The following is a 21,934-nucleotide window of genomic DNA, read 5'->3' as shown; positions in this document are numbered from 1 at the left end:
TATACAGGTACCTGCGTACCGCGGTATAAGATTATTATTATTATTACACATTTTATACGCACAGGTATTACGATATTATATAGGTAGATACCTCGGCTACTCCGACGGCCGACGCGTAGCGCGGGCGCCCGCGCGTGTGTGTGTGTGTGTGTTGTTGGTTACGTGTGTTCGTTCGGCCGCCCCACCATCGGACGGGTTTTGTTTTGTTGCCGTGTGTATGGTTTTTTTTCCACCGCCGCTGCCGCCGTGGAGAGAGAGCTTGCTGGCCTACTCTGTACTACGACCACACCGTTTGCCAGCAGTGTACCAGCGACGTGTAATACGGCCAGTAAGTCGTTATACGATATCGTACCCATAGTCGTTGTTGTTGTGTGGCTGTTATCATCGCCATCGTTGTTATTGTCGTCGCTTAAAAAAAAAAAAAATATTATTTAGTTAAAGTACCTGTTATATATTTTATACAAACGTTCGCGGTTCGTCCGCGTGCACCGCAGTAAAACATTATTATCGCGGGCAATATTTCTCCCGGAACGATGTACCCGCCGACGAGAAAAATGTAACGACCCGCCGCCCGTAAACCCATCCGAGACGACCGCGGGAGATTGACATCCGATTTTTGAACTTTGGCTTCGAGCACCGCCGTATACCTGACGGAGTGGACGATTTCGCCGGAGACGTCGAGCGCGAAACCCGACGGTTATCGCGTATACTACAGCTGCCGCTGCCACTCACTCGTGTGTGCTTGCTATATCGTATCATTAGTAAGTCGATAAACGTTTTGAAATTCACTTATATAGAAAAATACCATCACGATTATGTTATGCGATAACTGTGCAGGTATACTGCTCATATTGTGTGATATAGGTACACTGCATATTTGACAATACTACCTATAATAGTATCGATATCGAACGCAGAATATCGACGTCATTGCTACAATACGTTTTTACACGATAGATTATTATGACATGTAGGTAAAAAAAAAAAAAAATTGAAAAAAAATTCTAATAGTATGGTAGAATCTATGCTATTTATGACTTAATGTACGAATTACGTACCGTTTAGATTTTTTTTTTCTTTTTTGATTGTGAAATTTGAAAAAAGTTTTTCCGCACCAAAGATCTGTGCGTTTCAAATTTCCATGCCAACCGACGGGTCGCGGGAAATGTTTGTGTGTGTGCGCGTGTATGCGTGTGGCGTGTGCGCGCGCGCGTAGCGTCCGAATAGCGTATATAATATTATTATGCGGTATGCTTGTGTGTGCGCGCGGGCGGGAGCGTGCTGCCGTCCTTCGCAACGATTTCCGACTGCTAATCAATTGCGTTAAAAACGAAAAAAATATTAATCATAAAAATACCAACGTCACCGAGTCACTCTTTTTCCAAAACAAATCTCCGTACTTAATCCTGCTTGCTGGTCGTCGACTAGTTTCGCCACACGTAAAACAATTATATTATGTCTATGTATATAATAATAACTACGTATAGTGGTCCCCTGGTCAGCGTGTGTACGGAATGAGCAAAAAAAAAAGATTCCACTCCTCGTTATTATAACACACACACACGTGTATCGTATAGTTAGGTTCCTACCTATACTCGTATTTTATAACTAATAGAAGTAATACAGGTTTCAGCTCGGGCGCGCGCGCACATCGAACCTCCTTAAAATTCCAATATAATATTATTATTATTATGCATTATTATTGATTATACTTTGGCAGTTTGGCCGTACTCAAACACTGTAATTCCTGCAACGACGTTATCGGTTTTATTTTTTTGCAAATCTATTGTTTTTGCTTTTTCATAGGTACCTATCCACACGAAACACGCGAATTAATATACACACTATTGCGCGTGTCCATCGTATTGTGCAGTATTACATGGGTAGGTGGGTGTAGGTGTACGTGTAAAAATCCATTCGTTTTAAAACCGTCAAATGGTGTACAATTGAACCATTATTGTTAAGTCGAATTTCAGTTTTGTTACGCCCTGTCACGTCCTGTATATCTACCGTCCCCATCTATTTATTTTAAATATCCGTATTCTAAAAAAATATATACATATTAAATAATACTATTGCGATCCAGCATAAAAAATTACATATAGCTTATATAATTATCACGTTCAGTTATCTATCAATAGGATTAAATATTCTCGAAACTTGTGTAGTTTTAAGTATACGCTTGCCTAATTAAAACAATATTATTCATATGGTACATTTTCAAAAGATTCATATTACGAGGTATTTAAGTTTTTAAGCTTATAACATTAAATTATAAATAAAATAAAATTAAATAATAAAAATTAAACCTCATTGTGTCCGTGTTATGGTTCATTAGTTACCTATTATAAGTTCCAACTATTATTATTGTAAACGTCATTCTATCAAAAAACAAATTCAAAATCATGTTAAATTAAAGTGTTTTAGTTAAACATTAAAAATAGCCATATTATTAAGCTAAATATCTATGACTATTTGATTAGGTAGTTATTATTTATTATTAGTTATTCCAAGCCACATGGTATTTATATTTTGATCAAATGTGAGTATTACAGCAATCAATGCAATATATTAAGTATGAATATATGATTATTGAATATCCAATACCTAAACTCAGTATTATTTTAAAAATGAACACCGGATTTTTTAGAAAAAATGTTTTTTTGATTGGAAACGTATTGTTTATTTACAAGAATTTGTACACAAAATTTCAATGCATGTAAAATTATCATTAGCTGATATCGTATATGTATTATTTCAGCGTAAATTTAACACTATTCTTTTACTCTATTTAAAATAAAGAGCTATCAATTAAAACTCTTGATAAATAGTAAATACTAAATACTAAGTAGTAAGTATATTATATAGATTATATTATATTATTATTATAGTAAGGTACTTAGAATTTTGACAAAATATTTACATTTATTTTGTTTTTATAAATGTTATAGGTTTTAAGATTTTTTAAAAGAGTAGGTACCTACTCAAACACCTTAAAGTTTTTTCTATAATTTAATGCTTAAATAATATTTTTACCTTTAAATTTTATAATTCAGGTCAATTCAATTTAATATTAAGTATAATACTAATATACTATGATAAACGCACGTATTCTTCTGAACGTAATTATTTTTGTCCATGTTATAATATGTCAGTAAAACGGAGAAAACAGCACATGGGGGTATTGAAATTGTCCAAATAAAGTTATGAAGAACATTTTTAATTTCAGTTTTCCTTATATGAGCATTAATGATTTAATGATTTCAATTGTGTGTTAATAAATATTCTATTTCATATTAATTTAAAATCCTAATTCTTAAAATTTTATTTTTATTAAAAGTTTACATAATAAGCAAAATTAATTGTTAATAATCGAGAAAGAATTAATATAGTTAAATTATTAAATTCATAAAAAGCCTATTATAGCGATTATAGCGTTTTTATGTATATGGTTAATATTATATTACAATCGGACTAAATTTTAAGCAATATGAATTGCAATTGAAACTTAAATATTTAAACGGATGTTCAAGGTGATAAAGATAATAATTCATTGACAAAGAATGTAGTGTTATAGAAATATTTTAAAATTGATAAAATAAATTTTTTTTTAATTGATTGAGGTAGTCAAGGAAATCAAAATAGACGTATTTAAGCCCAAAGAGGAATTTTAAAAAAAATACAAACCAATTGAAAAATATTAATATAATATTATAATAAATTTATTAACCAGAAAAATAGATATTATTTTATATCATTTATTTTTTAAAAACTTAGGTATGATACCTACCTAAAATTATTTATTATCAAAAATATTTTTTCTTATTATAGATATATTTTAATATTTCAATATTTATTTGATTAATATGACTGGAATAAATCAAACAAAACGTAGGTACTTTTAAGTACAATGTTATTGTTTTTTTTCAAAAATATGACTAATTTTAATTTAATATCTTAAGTACCTATTAATTTTTTTATTAGTAAATTGATAATAACTATTTAATTGGGCGGATGAATAAATAAATTGAACCTGGTATCTTTGCACAAACTATATTTTATAACAAAGATGGTTACTGTACACTGGTTTGATGTGATTAAATGACACATTTCTTCATTCTTCATTAATAAAATATTATTTTTTTTCAATGTCTGTTTACAATAGACGACAAAAGTATACTGACCACTAGACCAAATAAATATTTTTAGGTACCTACTCATTTGTGACCGTTACGTTTGTTGGGTTACATTGGGGTTAGGTAACTAGATAATTTGGCGCGAATCATTTATACACAGTACACACACAATACGGATGATATTCGACCGAGTTTACGTAATCGAGTTGGTTCCAACCAATAGCTGGTAACCATTTGTCAATAGAGCATAACGTTGGTCAGTTTTACTTTCTATATCATAAAAGTAATAGTTTTACCTCATTTTACGTATGTACTTTAATCACCGTAAATAATAATTAATCCATTAAAAATTGTACTAATATAGTAACTTGTGTTTTTAAATTATATTTTCATTGATTTATAATTTTATTATTTTCAATTATACACATACCTATTGCTACTATATAATATAATGCTTGCACTAACATATTGGTGTCTTCAAAAAAACATTTAACCGTTGTTTTATGTTTATACCAAAACAATACTATTCATAAATGAATAAATAAATAAGTAGGTACATACAAGTAGGTAATTAGGTATATTAAATTTCTCAGTAAGTAAAAAAATCTTAATCTTATGTGAGTTGTTTAAGTTTTTTTTCTGAACGTCTGATCATATGCATAACATTGTTATGTTATGTTTAATGTAAAGATTTAAAATTATATTTTATAGTAATATTAAATATATATTTTAAAGACACCTGAGTTAAATACTTTTAATTAAAGTATATGAATTCAATATAAATGTTTTTTAAACAGTATCTAAATTAATCATATTTTATATCACTCAATTTAAAGCCATATAATATGAAGTAATTTTTATGACTATAATTTATGAACGCTTAATTAATTTTAATAGGTGTTCTTACTTCTAATTAACTAAAATATTTTTGTCACATTTTTGAATTAAAATGTTATATTGCTAATTTATTAAGGTGTATTTTTTTATATACTTGTGCCTTAAGTATCTCGTATTTATATAGTAGTATGTTATACTTGTGTAGTATATACAATATACATTATACAATATACATACTATATATTAATAATGTGTCGTAATAAGTGATAATAAAACTGAAAAAAACATTAAATGAACCTACCTATTGTTTTAATGTGTGCCATATTATAAATTTTAATCAATAATCATTATAGATAAATCCATATTTATGATTAAATAACTTGGTAAAAATCAATTTTTTTTGTTTTCTAGAAATTTAGAAATATCAAATAATATTGCAATATTTTTTAAATTTAATTAATATTTACAATCCATAGAAAAAATAATACGTACCTACAATAAGTAGATGTGAGATGAAATGTTTTAATAATCAAAATATAAGAGGGGAAGCTATCCAGTAGTTTAGTTAAATTTGAGGCTACACCTAAATGCATTTTAATTGCTTTATAAAATGAATATTTAATTTCTAGCACATTTTGTTTTATTATTGTACCTATACTTCACATATTTATTATTATTAGAACCTAATAATAAACAAATCCGACAAAAATTGCTATTTAATCCTTCTTATAATTATTCGACGATAAAAAAAAAACCAAAATAAATAAATATGTATATTATGCTAAAATAAAAATTTCGTCTACAAAACTACACAAACAGAGAAATTATGAATATTAAAATTATAACTCAATTGTTATAAAAGCAAAAAGTAAAATTGTAAAACTAATATATGTACCTAATTTAGATTTATATACATAACGATAGTGAATTAATAGTTTTTTAAAACTTACTTAGTGTATTGAAGCCTTATTATTACTATTGTAACATTTTAAATAAAATAAAATATGTATTTGAAAAGACTAATATCTTTATTTTTGGAGATACATAAATTATTAGTTATCACCAAAGTTAAGTAGTTATCCTCATTAGTCATCACTTTAGTAGATACCATAGTAAATAACTAAACATTTATTTTAGGTTAAATCAGTGTTTAGTAAATTATTTATTTCTCTTCACCTCTGGTTGAACTATATTTGTCCTGTTTATAATTTGCATATGGGTTTAACAACCTATAAATTGAGGACAATTATTATAAGATTTATTCCAATGTCACAACTCACAATCATACTCGTAAATTGCTTTAAAGACTATTTTAACGATACCTTTATTTTCAAACAACATACCATTACTTACGTATACCTACCATATATTATATAATTTAATTATATTTTTGAGTAAGTATAGAAGTATTAGTTTCTAAAAAATAATTAATATCGGTAACAAAAGTAACTGATTAGGTTGTCTGTTATAACAATTGTTATGTTTACAAATTATTGCTTATAGATAATAAATTGTAGGTCATTCATGAATTATAACTTATTTTTCCTGATTAACAAAGGCTATATATTATGTTTTAATACAATAAGTATAATAATTTTCTTAGTATCAAACTTATTTTATAAGCTTTTATAACGCAAATCTTATAAATTACGAATTTCGGTCAAAACATTTAATAGATCAGAGTAGTATAATAATAATATTATAATATATTTTTTACCTATAAACAATTAAATAGTGGAATGTATCAAATTTTTTAACAATAATGAATATTATCATTATTTCAAAATTATGAATGAAATGTAAAAGGGTATTTAATAGAATAAAATACCTTCATTAGATAGTACATTATTTGTTACTTGTTTATCTATATTAAGGATTGGTCTATAATGAAATATAATAAATATAACCATAACTCGCATCTCGCGTATATAAGCATATTGTAGATTACTCCGTACAACTCGTTGTAGTTGCTATGTAAATAAATGTTCAATCCTTTTATGAGAAATTATAAGAAATATATCTTTAAGCTTTGGCCATCGATATTTTATTATGAGAGACAATTGTTTCTCAGATATTTGGTTACTAACTAGTAGTAATAATAATTAATTAGTCTTTGATGCTACATTACAAAATATCGTTTATATTAATATAGGTAACTCAAATACTGTATAGACAATTAACTATGCCATTGCAAGTGGGCTGGGGTTAATAAATTACACTCGTCAGGTCAAACGACTAAAATGTTATGTACCTTAGACTCTAATTGCTCGCGCCTATTTTATAACGTGTCATATAGAAGAAATTTTATTGTCTTCGGAAACCAGCATGTAAATTAATACACTCATTTAAATTATATTTAAAACAGTCGAGTAAAAGTTTTCCAAGAAAAATATTTTCTTAACAAAAATTGGTAGATAATGATGATATTTGATATCATCATAAATTAATTTCGAGTAATGTTGTAATTTTTGTTTATCGAAGTACCATGGTCTTAATAATATTATAATTATATAACTATTTATATTATAAGTTTACAATTTAATTTTTATTTAAAAAAAATGAAATTTAATTAATTATTTATAAAAAAAAATTAAAAATATATTGCAGATAAAGTTTTTTTATTTATTAAAAAAATTTTGTCATTTTTTATGAATAAATATTACCAAGTGGTTCGCACTCATTTTAACACTAGAATTAAGTGTGTGTGAGTGATTCCCTCATTTAACATTATATTTTTACTTAATTTTAAAATTTTATTTATAATTTAAATGTTCTCTTTATACTTAAATATTAATGTTCACTCTAGCTTCTAGTTTGTCTATTTTGTATGAACTTTTTAAATTTTACTTTAAAGTAAACGAGACATGTGTTCAAATTTTATCTTTGTCCTTGTCGTCTTGGTCGTTTTATGATTCTATTTGATGAATGGCACACGAGCATGTTATTAAAGATACTTTCACCAACAGTGGCCACAGACCAAACGCGTCGTCGCACACGTCTATTTTATTATTATTTTTTTTTTCTTTGTAACGCTAGACTATTATAGTTATACACTATACAGAGTGTTCTTACTTGGTATTTTCATACTTCTATTTTTTATGAATTTAAATTACTAAATATAAATAGTGATGGTTTATATCATGTACATTTAGTACGTATAAAAAATTATTTTTAGAAATTATAAAATCAGAAATTTAGTTATAATTTATTTGTATTGGAATTCTTATTAATTTATCAACAACAGTAAATCATAAATGCAGATAATAATATTGAGTTTTATAACAAATAGCATATTATATTTATTGTGGTAGTTTTTAAATAACTAACACTGTGTATTTTGTATAAACAGTTTTTATTTAAATCTGTGATATACATACAATTATACCACCTACGTCCAACCATAGTTTTAATAGGACAGGTTTTGTGTGAAAAAACAGTTATTTCTTATATTAACCGTTAACTTAAAATAATTACTAAACCATATTATATTTGTTTTTTTTATTTGGGTGCTCGGATAAACTTAAAAATATTATTTTACTAATGAATTAACCGTGGGCAATGATGTACCTATTTACCATTAATAACACAGTTATAGAATACATTCCGTGCTTACTGATATGGCAATGACGAGTACTTATATCATATAATATGTACTAACATTCTTCATAATATATTATTATATAGGTAGGTATTAAAATAACTTATTAGCTTCTCGCCATCTTCCAGGCTGCGATACGATAGTTGTTTCTTGTGATATTTTTTATTTTTGTTTTATGAACGACAGAAGCTATAGAATTTATATACAAATCTCAGAGATATTGGTAGTGGATTTGGCGATATTGCACCATGTTGGCGAGGGAAATATGGTTATTGTATATAAAATAAATAAAAATAAAAATGCATACAATAATAAGAGTGAAAACCAGTTCCGGGGATTGTGTGATGTAAAGAACGTCGATAATGTTGTGCAGATTCCTACACAACAAAATCCAATATAAATATACATACTTTACCGCACTCAAATCTATAACAAACCGGAGTGACTTAACAGAGACGACTTTTTCCATACAGGCGAGGGATAAGTACGTTTGACAAACTATAGGGATAATGTTATAATTTAATATTTCAATGAATATACTAAAACTATTACAGTTAAATTTTTCTATTATTAACATAATGAAAAATACTGTGGACTTAGAATTTAGTTAACTTGTTGTCAAAAGTTATGAAACCTATGGATTTATTTGATTATTACACCAAAAATTGTTTTTTGAAAGTATACTCATTACTCATAGTAATTTAAAAAAAATTGCAAAAAAAAAATTTTAATTTTATTACTTTGAAATATAATAAAATAGTACCTTAAGTTTTAAATTGAGTTATAACAAAACAAGTGGCATAAAATGTATTATATTCACAACAAAACAAAATTTTTGTTTGGTATAATTAGTAAATTAACTATGTTTATATTTATCAGATTTATCTGGTTATTGCACCCAAATGTACGTAATTTTTTCCTACACAATAATTTACGAAAAAGTGCATTTTCGAAAAAAGTGGATTTACCTGGTTGTTGTTCCAAGTCCTTCTAATTATGCTTTATAATTTAGTTAGCTAGGACAGCTAGGTACTAAATTGATAATATACTCAATTATATGACTAATAATAATAATTTATCATTATCTGAATTTATAATAATAATTGGCATATACATTCCCACAAACTATAATGAAAAAAATATTTTCCAAATTGTCTTAAACCGAAAAAATATGAATTCTGTGTATTTAAAAATATAGATATTATTAACAATATTTTAATTTTTTCAGATGATAATTAACGTACGGGCAGTTGACATGGCTAATGTGGATGCGAAAAAAATAGACGGATGGACGTGGAACAAATCGGACAGCTGAATGACACTGACTGTGGTTTTGTGTGTAAAGCTGGCTAAGAAGCGTCGGGAAACACCATGTGGTTTGGCGTAAAATGGCTGATCCAAATAAGAGTAAAGCACTGTATTCGTCCGGGGTGGCATTCCTAGGGTTTGCGTGTTTTGCACTAGCCGCCACTGCCATTGGATTGCCATTATGGGGTTACTACGAAAATCCTCAAGGTGAGTTTTGAGCATGGCGTTGTGAACTAACACGATCGATTTATTACTGTGTAAATGCGCCAACCTGATATTATTTATACATTATTAAAAAAAGTTAACCTATGTCCTATAATTATACTCAAAATATGCAACATTTTTACATTTTATAGTATAATTGTGAATATTATCGGGTTCATGCATAATCTATACGAATATACCTACCTAAATAACATACAAATTACGTACCTATTTTCAAAAAAATAGTTATAGTAATAATGGTCCCAACTGAGATTCTCATATGATTATATTGTGTAAAATTTAAATAAAAATTCGAGTTGTGAGTATATACTATATTTATTGCTTGAAACATTTATGCCGATTTATTAATCAAAGCCATTTAACCTCGTTGTACTTCAAAAACTTTCTTGAGTTTTTGATGAAACAATATTGTTATATCTATATCGACCGTTTTATTATAGCATTGTTTAAAACCCAGACCAAGAGATTAGCATATTATATCAACAGACAACAATTGTTTATTCTTCAATCAATAACTTTCATAAGAACTTAATATTATTTGCCGAATTTTCAATGAATTCACGTAAAGAAATTTATTCTGACAGTTTCCATCAATTCTATAATTTCGATTTAATGGGACTGCAGTACATTAATATTTATTAGGTACACAAATATGAGTTTTTATGATCAAATAAAGAAAAATTATTCATCACTCAGACCAAATTATTTTTCTTAAACACCATCATTATGTGCACTATTTGTTTGGTTCTCTTTATCTTTATTTAGTATATTTTAGTATTATTCTGAATGTTCTCGATCCATCAATATGTTTATTCTGGAATACATTGATATTTTTTTAGGTTATTATTTTATCAACTAAATTTCTAATAGTATTTAATACTCACCAATTTTTTTTTTTTTTTTTATAAAGTATTCATTTATATAACTAATACGATAGACTTTACACATAATAGGTATCTACCTAATAGTATAATATCATGATATTTATTGTATTTTTTCGTGAGTTAAATCAAATTAAATTTATGATAATTTTGAAATTTATAAAGTTCTTGTTGATACTTAAATTTTTTACATTTATTTAAGGAGGTATGTTCTTATGAAAAAATTTAAAAATATAATTCATAAGAATCATAACATATGACTAAATATTATATTTAAATAGTACTCTCTTAATATGTTTGTTTTTTTAATTTTTTTGAATAAAGTTGATTACCTATAATTTCGTTTCAATATATTATATTAATGAACAAGTAATAGTATACTTGAATAAATTATTTTTATTTTTACTAGCGAGTTAAGTCAATGGTGAACTTGAACTTAAGATAAGTTAGGAGAGATACATAATACAGATAAGTTTATCAACTTTCATGACCTCAATAAATTAACTTATTTTGTCTATTTGTTGATAAAAATACATATTAAATTGCTTAATTAAAATTTCAATTTATAAGTGAGTAACTATGTGATGTACATAAAGAGACTTATGCAGCTCTACATCAAACCCTCATTCAGCCATAGGTATTTACTAGTCTAGAAATATTGCTAAAATGTTCAATTGTTACTTCACTAGTTTGTGCATTTATATTAATTCAAGGACATATTATATTATATTCTATAATATATTTTATTTAATAAATTAAGTATACGTGTATATAAATACTACACATTATACATTATTTTTATCAAACTAGGTCAATTTATTGTTTTTCTTAACAGACAATAGTTAGGTATTGACGTGATATTGACTAAGAACAAATTATATGGTATTTTTTATATTTTTTGGCGGTCTTTAATACTTAAAATTGAAAACAATGAAATTTTAAGTTTCTCATAGTTTGCATTGTGTATCTCATATAAAATTATTCAAGCTAGTATAATAATGGTTTTTACAAATAAGTTACTTCCGTTTTTTTCAAATACAGTGTGATTTAATATTTTTTAAATTAATTATACTTTGTTAATATTAAAGTCATTGTGTTATATTAGTATTTATATATTTTTTATTTATAAGGATATAAATCTTATACTGAATGTATAAAATTTGTATTTTCTACAATTTGTATGTACCTACACGTGTATTTTATAATTCTAATAATTAATAACGATCTATATAATATTATGATGCTGAATAATTTGGTTTGTTATTAAAAGAGTAGTAGTTTTTCATAATTTAAAATAATAATTACTACGATATAAAAATTAACTTGATGGGTAAACATAAAAATAAAATACTTAAAGTATATTTTTCAGTAACAATGATTCATTATGTGTGACTCATTAAAATATTGTCGTTTGCTTAATGGACACGTAGAGTTGATTATATTGTATCAATAACCTGTATAGATCATCATAGTATTTTAATGTGTAATTGTTTAACAGTTTTTATTTCATAATAATATATAGTTTCCTTTTATGTTGCTTAGAAATTACTCTACCTGATAGAAATACTTTTGGTATGTTATAAGTTATAACTATAATATTATAGTTCTTGGTATTTTTTATGATTTAATAGGATTAAATTCCGTTACCTACCATGTCATAATATTTTTTTATATTTGTAAAATATAATTCAGTCATAGAGTATATAAATATGTAATTAGAACACTATGATTGAGTGGAAAATTTTTCTTTTTCTTTTATAAATTTATAATACATTCAATGTGTAAAATCTAAATATAGTGCATGTTGTGTGTATGTCAAGTATTAAAATCTCTGTACAAATGCGTCGTAAAATCGTTAAATAGATACAATCAGTTTTTATTTACAAATATAAAAATAAAAATTAATGCATTTTATACCTATTTCTTTTTAACACTTTAAACATTCTAACTATAACACTTATTATTATTGTTTTTGTTATAATTATTAAGGTCAGATTTATAAAATATTTTATGACTGTAATAATGTGTTTTGAAATATTAATATGGATATATAGTACTAATTTTAAGTACCTATCTATTTGAAGGGGTCTATTAATTTATTTAAATTAAGTCGTTTTAACTATGTATAGATTAGAAAATACTTAGATAATTTTTGGATTTTTACGTTTTTATACAGTTTTTCTATCATCTAAACTTATTGTTGTTGTATAATTGAAAACACAGAAATTATATTCTAAAATAAGTTACCAAGTACGTAGGTTAAATTATAAAACTTCAATTAGTTTTAATTGATATTTAATTTATATATTATGTAAACTGTAATTTAAAGTTTTAAAACTGAAAATTGTCTGTAATTTATTAATTACTATTTCAATAAGTCAATTGCGAATCTAAACGCCAAAAACTTTATATTATACACCTACCACAGATTTATACATAAATTGTTTTTGATAGATAATGTTATGTAGTTAAAAAAAAGAAATCTATAATAAAACAAAAACATTTTCGTTTTTGAGACTATTATTCACATAATAAGTATGAGTATTTAGTAAATTTATATATTATAAATTTATAACTGATGACTTAAGTTTTAATTTAATTGGTTTCTTGACGATCTACGTATGTTATAACTTATAAGGGATATATAAACAACATTTTAAGACTATTAATAAACTATATGAATCGTACAAAAGTAATATTTTTATATCATTAATTTAATAAATTATAAATATTATCAGAAAATGTTTTTTTTAATTTAATTTAATAACTAATACTTAGGTAGCAAGGTACGTTATTGGTTAAAATAGTTAAATATGAATATAGTATATTAAAAAATAAATACTCTTAAATAATAAAGTATTAAGTATCTAGGTCAAGGAAATGGGTGACAATTGACTTAAGGGACAGTTATAAATGATGTTCGTAATTTTTATGTTTATTAATTATATGGTGACATATAACTATTTATTGAACCCGTCAAAAAAATAAAAATAAGCAATATAAAAATCGTTGATAATTGTATTCAATTAAATTACATTTTTTAAATATTAAGTGCGTTATAAACTCAAGCATTAAGAATAATATATTTAATAATTTTCATGTTATATTTTAACATTCTACATAAATAATAAATGAAATGTCTAAATACTTTTTAAGATTTACATATAAAATTGAACACAGTTTATTCAATATTTTCAACGTCGTTACATACAGTAGGAGAGAGTGATAGATTACATTCAAAATATAATTAATGGTTTATATTTTAAATTTTAATTAGTTCCTGTAAAACAATTATTCTCATTAATTTCAAAATTTGTTTAATTTTTTTAATTTTAGGATAAATAAGATAATTCATAAATACCTACTTGTATCGAGACTGCTTCACATGATAAATTTACGTATTTCATTATGATATCACATGATTATTATTTGAAACCCCATTCCGAAACATTGATATAAAATCATATCCAATCATAATAGTTATTTTAGTATCTATAAAAATGTCAATTATATGTATAAAAATATTCGATATTTGTAAACCGAAACAAAATGTGTAAGTCATCTTTTAGCGACTTATATGAAAATATAAATCAAAAAACGAAGCTCCCCAGTTTCAAGGAATCTATTGATTCAAAGTCCATATTCATTCTATTGGCCCAGTAGTTATAGAGTCTAAAGAGGACAAATAACGAAAGAAAGAAAGTAAAAAATAAAAATAAACATTAATATATTTTATATATAGATTTTATTTATCGAAGCGAAACCCCGAGTCAGCTACATTATAGAGTACTTAATTATAACATAATATATAATATATATTAAATATATATGTATGGGTAAAATTTTTTTGAATTACAACATAATAATTAAAATTAATATTTTTTTATTTAATATTTAATTTAAAAAAGAACTAGCAACCACATACTACAAACGACTCTATTTCAAACTTAACTCCTACACAAACGCCCACTAATAAAAAATATATCCTCTCACACCGTACCCAAAAACCCTACACGATGCCTAAAAAAAAATTGCCCCACAACCTATTAAAATTAAAATTAAAAAAAAAAATGCTTATTAAATTACAATCTAAGTCTCAAGAAGGTGTTGCTATTGACCTCTTCCTCTAATCTTGTCACTCATGTAGTCATGTCAATATATTATATTAATTATTATTTATTCATCATATTTACTTATTGTCAATTTCTGTACTGATTGTAAATTTCTCTTTTAATAAAATAAAAAAAGAGAAATATTTAATTTTTTGAAATTGTAAAATTAATGTCTATAAAAAATCGTGCATATATATTTTTGATACTTTGAGATTACCGTAAGAACAATTTTTGAGGAATTTTGAATTAAATATTAAAATTTTTTGTTTAATTCTTCAAACAATAATACAAAAAATTCAAATATGTAAATGTTATTTAAATAATGTAAATAGTTTAAAATTAGTTAGATATTTTTAAAATTGTACTGTCGATATTACATATAGAAAAAGATAATTTTAGTAGCAGTGGGATTTTTCAAGTTTATACGATTAATATTTTTTATTTAATTACAAAGATCAATTATTATTTATTATTAGGTATATTTGAAAATTCAATATTGTTATTATTTTAACTTTAAACATTTATAAAAATAAATTTAAACTCTTCAATTGTATTATCTTACGAATCAAAATTTTAAAAATTTGCTTTTTTGTATCGTTGCAACAATATGTACCTCTTATTGAGTTGATCACTATAATTGATGTATTATTGAATTTGAATTAAGTGATAAATTAATTATTTACGATGAAAAACGATTTTTAGTTGAGGTGATTTTCAGGCTATATATTTACAAAATAATATTCATGAATTAATATTTTTACATTTCGAAAATCGAACGCTTTTAAATAAATAAATTTATGAATGCATTTTCAATATTTTTTAATCGCTTTCAGAAAAATATGTAAGGAACCTTGAATTAAATTTTCCATTTTTTAACTAAGTTAAGTCATAATGCATAACTCATAAAAAAAGATTGTATCATAGATAAGTTATATAATATATTATTCTGTACCTATTCATAATTCGTATAGATATTCATAATGTATATACATTTTTCAATTATAAGTTTACGGTTATTAGGTTTTAAATTACTATAAACAAATTAAAATTGATTTTTCCAAAATAATAGGATTACATTTATATTTCAGTTTTTTCGTATTTTTGTTTTGTTTTGTTTTTTTGTTTCTTTTGTCCTGATTATGTCATAAAATTAAAATATTAGAAATAATTTCTACGTTTAACCCTTTCATCAAGTACTATAATCAATCTACTATAATACTAATAGTAAAATAAATTACTATAAAAATAACATAACAAAAATGTATCATTAAATATACTGAGTGATGTAAGCTGTCAAATCACCTCCTCTAAAAATTGAATTTTGAATTAAACACACTCATATTACATATAACAGTAACTCGCTACACGCCTATATATGTTACTGCTTATTGTACTGCAAAGCGAATCCATTTTGCCACCTTGCTTTTATTAACTTAAGTTTTATTAAAATGTATTATTTATTTTTTTTATTATTTTCCCCTTTTCTTTAGAAATGCACGTGGATTTCTTGTAGTTTTATCTCTCCAAATACTAACTCGACATATAATCTTGTCAAAAACAAAAAATATTATTTTAAATGTTTAGCTTCGTCAAATGGAATGTGCCGTGTGCGTATAAACATCGAGTTAAATTAATTCAATGCAGTATGTCGTTCTTATATGCATCTCTTCGTTGAACATTATCTATAAATATAATAACAATTATATAGTATGGCAGTTAATTACTCAACCTTGATAATATCACGCATTTTAAAATGTTTATGTATTTTACACATCAGGTCTTTGACATGAAGTTAACGAAGTTTTTTTTTTATTAATTTCAGCTGTCACAAGAAATTCCTCCTAAACTTCTTGACATTTTCTGTTTTGTTTAAAATTAAAGCCGTAACAATATGGTATATTTTTTTTTGCATCTATGCGAGTCAGTTATATAGAAATAGTATTTTAATTTTAACGAAGAAAAATATCAAATGTGTAAAATGCTGTTCGTTATTTGGCATTTAACAAATGAACTTTGTATTTCTACATTGTTATACGTATATACTATATACTTACAAATTGTCTTTCTTATAGCTAGGATGATATACTATATCCATAAATTTCAACTTATTTTGCTGTTGTTTCTATAATACTTTTAAACTTTTTGTTTTAAATTTTACTAAAACGTTTTTGGATTTCAATAAAATCATTCGTTTTTATTACATACAAGTACGCAATATTATATAATTCTGCACATGCTATGTGATGCATTAATCTTGGTCAAGAATTTGTTCATTGTTAAATTACAAGCCGGTGTATAAAAATAAAGATACAGAGCTATTATAAGGGGGAGGGGGAGTTATTAAAATATGTGTACGTTAGACAGGTAAATAAAATGTGGTCATGCCACGGGGGCCATGGATTTTACTTTTGTAGCTTATGCACATTGTCTGAATACAATCAGGTTGTTGAACTCGTGAACCTGGCTGAATAACAAAATATTAAAACAAATCCAGTGTGATAATTTTGGTCCTTGTTTCTTTTCTAAATTCTTTTAAACTATCTATCTTTTAATAGTATGCATATTATTCATTTTTTCTTTTTTGTTGCCAAGTCAATATAGTCAATATGAGAACTTCACATTTTTGTATTCAAATAAATCTAAAATTCGTTTCATGAGAAATTATATTTTCATTATTGCTTTACATTTTCAGTTTTGAATTTAAAACAATATTTATAATTCAAATAAATAAAATTTAGTATGTAAGAGAGCGCAGTATAATTTTTTCCCCTAATAATACACACGTTAATATAATATTTAAAACCACTTTTCTCATTCTGCTAATTGTGATTACATTATTAAAGTTACGGTATCATTACCTATCGTAACTATTATAAAAAATAATATTATTTGCGTTTTAAAAATATTTAAATTTGTTGTCATTATTAGTAATAACAAAAAATTGAATTTAAAATTTAAATACTGATAAATTTCTTATAAGTCAAAAGATTAAAAAAGAGCAGCTTCAGATAGATTTTAGATAATAGTATTTTTGTTTATCATTTTTATTCTAAATAGTGATACCTTAATTTTAACAATGTACTTTCACATTGAATAAAATACTATGCGAAGTTTTTTATTACAATATTCTACGTGTTTAAAACAAAAAGATATTAAAAAATACATAAGATATTTTAAGCTTGTAAAACAAATTGTAAATAAAATAAATGCAATTTAATAGGTACAATATTTATAGTAAATAATAAAAACTTATAAATTAAATTTTAAAGGAATAAAAAAGAAAATATAAAAATAAAAACTTTTTTTAATTTATCTATACATTTTGTAGTATAATTTTTTTTAATATGTGAAACTTTATACTATACCATTACGCCAAATCAGTTGTACTTTTATTAATGAATATTATAATCTTGAAAATATTTTTATTACTATACAAATATAAAAAAAAAATTCTCAGTAAAAAAAAACCTTTGTATAAAGTAACAATATTTGTTTTAATAAGTGTTGAGAACTTAATTCCTGAAAAATATATACTTTTATTATTAATATTATTTATAACGAATTATTATAGAAGCATGCGGTTTAATTCGTTCGGATTATTAACGTTTTCTGAAAACAGCTAATTATTGATTGTAAAAGTGTAGTTGTATATATATGAACCAAAATTGACGTCTATATTCGCAATTATATACGTCATCATAACAAAAGTTCACTATAGTTCATTATATTTATCAGTTCTTGTATGCCTACTTACATAATATTGTATCAATTGTTGTAGATTCAAAACATGTAACAAAAACATTTCGTGATTGAAAATACCTTAATAAGTAATAACGAATACATTACTCATGATTTTATATCTTTGTTTTATTATTCGCATAATACTTTGATCAAATCGATGTATTATTTCTAATATTCAAGTTGTCCTCAGCTGTATATTTTTTTTTCGAACAGTATTAAGTACTACATTTTTATCGGCCTCCGCAGAATTGTTTTTCTTTCACGTATTACAGATATATATGCTTACATTACATAGTTACTAAAACTCGTTATCTTGCAGCATAATGTCCCGCCCACGGTAAACGTAATCCTTTTTGCCTTTGATCGGAAAAAGACAGCGAGTTTGACGATACACCATTATAGTAATCATCATTGCCTACATGAACGCGCCCCGTAGACTGTATTACCTACATGTGTCTCGTCACGACCAAAACAATGACCGCTATACAAAAACAAAATATGACGTTCATACAGTATTGTACGGAGTTATTGTTATTATTCTGTTTTTATCATCGATCCACCTATAGAATATTATATGGTTTTGTATTGTATACGGAGATCGATCGTGTGACCTGATCTGATAACGTCCACTCCTGCACACATGCATTTTTAATAAAATCCGAACGGTGTTTTATATTTGTACAGGTGGTTCACAAAATTATTATATTACATCTACTCATATAATATACGCATGATGATAATTATATACGAATATTGTCAATGGTAGTTCCGGCATATAGTGGTAAGCCGCACAATTATTCTCCACGTTTATTGCTATACGGTTAAAAACGTATTCCTAATACCATATAATATTATTTATATTTCAGAAACTATAGTATATTGCGTCCTATTTATTCCATATTTACTCATAATGAGTGTACCTACTTGTGCAGTCGTGTCTCGTATTGTACGTATAAATGTCTGTACTCGTTAATAATTAATATTTCATTTCATACATTCGCTATCCATAATATTTGTATTTATATTATTATTCTTAGTCGCTCTGATACCCACAGATTAACATAATAAAGATAATTAAATATTATTAATTATCATAGTAATAGGTGATATATTATAATATAATATGTGAATTTTTAAAATCGTTGCTCGTGTATTGTAACAAACAAATGATATTATGATTATCGGTTTATTTTTATCAATCGGTTGTTTTAATACTTAACGAAGAATTATTTTTCAATAATAAATATTACTGATGTTTCTAACAAAGCCACCGTAAGTTAGGTCTTATAAATATATATATTATATTATATTATATGGGTGCGTGTGTTTGACTTCGCACGAGTACTCGACACCCACCCACTCGGATATTCTCATTTAAATTCTGAATTAATTAAATCTATAAAGGACCTTGAGCGTATCAAATGTATATAATGCACCAGTAACGCACTCAAAACTTTTATCAATTTTGAAACCTTAATACATTTTTACAGAACTTTTTATTTGTATTTTAAGTGGTTATTTAATAATATAGAATATCGAATTCCCTGCTAGTATAACAATAATTTTAAAGTTATTTGAAACGTCAGTACCTACAGATTTATTTTTATTATTTGTGTATATTTTAGTAAAAGATTTTATTAAAATATTTTCAAATTATTTGATATCAAGTTGAATTTTATATTGACTTTGAAAATTAATATTTCAACAATGAAAATTTACTATCGTAATATGTATAATATTACCTGTATAACGTTTATTTCAATATAATATCTATATTTTTAATATTTCCTTTTAGTTTAAACATTATACATTCAAAAAAACTTTGGTTATTTTTAGCAATAAATAATACTTAAATGGAAAAAAGAATATCAATTAAATACAAAGACATATTAAAAGATATAGGCAGGTATCGTCATAGAAAATATTAATCTAATTATGTTAATAAATAATTATCATTATGAAACATCAAAATAATTTATTCACGTTCATAATTTTTTTAATATATTTAATTTAATATCTGTCAATTATTAAATTAAAAAACTCATACTTAAATTTAAAAATTTAAATTTACTACTTGATCATATTGGACATATAAATACCTACATTTAAATATTTTATAAAGCACCTATACAAACAACGTTATAATTTTATTATATTTATATTCATAAGTAATCTACAAACAACAATGACATATTAATAATTATATTAATATTATTCATTATTTGTTTGCTACATACGTAAATAAATCGCTTTACATCGATTTTTAAACTTCGTGATACTGTTGCTTATGAAAACTAAATTAGTTTTGGACGTTTTGGTATAAGGTTGATTCATATTTAATTCTTTATTGTATGTGTCTAAAAACACTTTTTGTAAATATGTTATATAAAATATCCTAAATAGCGGTATACCGTTTTGGCTCAGAATCATTGTTTGTATGTATGCAATGATTAAAACGATTTATCATTGATTTTAAATTTAGCACATCCACAGTGATTAATACTCAATGACGAGGTATGTTTGAAACATCCTGTACAATAGAAAGACATCTTCGGTATTTTTATTTATTATTTCTGAAACAATCTTTTAAATATCATTAAAAATAGCTACCGAATAAAGATTTTCACACTACCTAAATATATAATTTTTGAATCCCTCAGTATTGTTATAACTATTAAATTTAATTTGTGTTATAGTTTCGTTTAATCAAATTTAAATGTCCCCACAGCTGTTTTACCTACTCAAACGTTTCAAAAATCAATAATAAACAATGCATAAAGTGTAAAAGTATTTTTGTTAAATATCAATAATAATAATTAATATTTTATCTTAAAATAATATTATTATCACGTTATTGAGTGTATATATTAAAAACACGATAATAGATGGTATGTTTGTGTTAAATTGCATCGTCCTTGGTTATTTTATGTGTCGTGAGAAAAACCCTCTTTGTATCCGGCTGAGTCTTTGTACAGAACTTGAATTGCGGAATATACACATGACGAATTTATATTCACTCCTATAGAATGCTCATGTGCGCTTTTACAAAGATAATAATACGGTTTTTGCTCCCTATCTTTTCAAATTAATATTACG

The 21,934-nt window shown here is 25.0% G+C and overlaps 1 protein-coding gene across 1 annotated transcript in view; it reads left to right on the top strand.

The window, feature by feature from the left end:
- Positions 1–243: 243 nt before the first annotated feature.
- The window catches only part of LOC114127881 (uncharacterized), a 34,912-nt gene continuing 13,221 nt past the window's right edge, over positions 244–21,934 (top strand). The window contains exons 1-2 of the mRNA XM_027992233.2: positions 244–761; positions 9,800–10,086. Of these exons, the coding sequence (XP_027848034.1) occupies positions 9,960–10,086 (127 nt within the window). The 5' untranslated portion in view covers positions 244–761; positions 9,800–9,959. The remainder of the gene's footprint in view (positions 762–9,799; positions 10,087–21,934) is intronic.

The sequence above is a fragment of the Aphis gossypii genome, chromosome X (genome assembly GCF_020184175.1).
Source record: "Aphis gossypii isolate Hap1 chromosome X, ASM2018417v2, whole genome shotgun sequence".
Classification (NCBI taxonomy): domain Eukaryota; kingdom Metazoa; phylum Arthropoda; class Insecta; order Hemiptera; family Aphididae; genus Aphis; species Aphis gossypii.
This window is presented reverse-complemented; position numbering and strand designations above follow the sequence as displayed.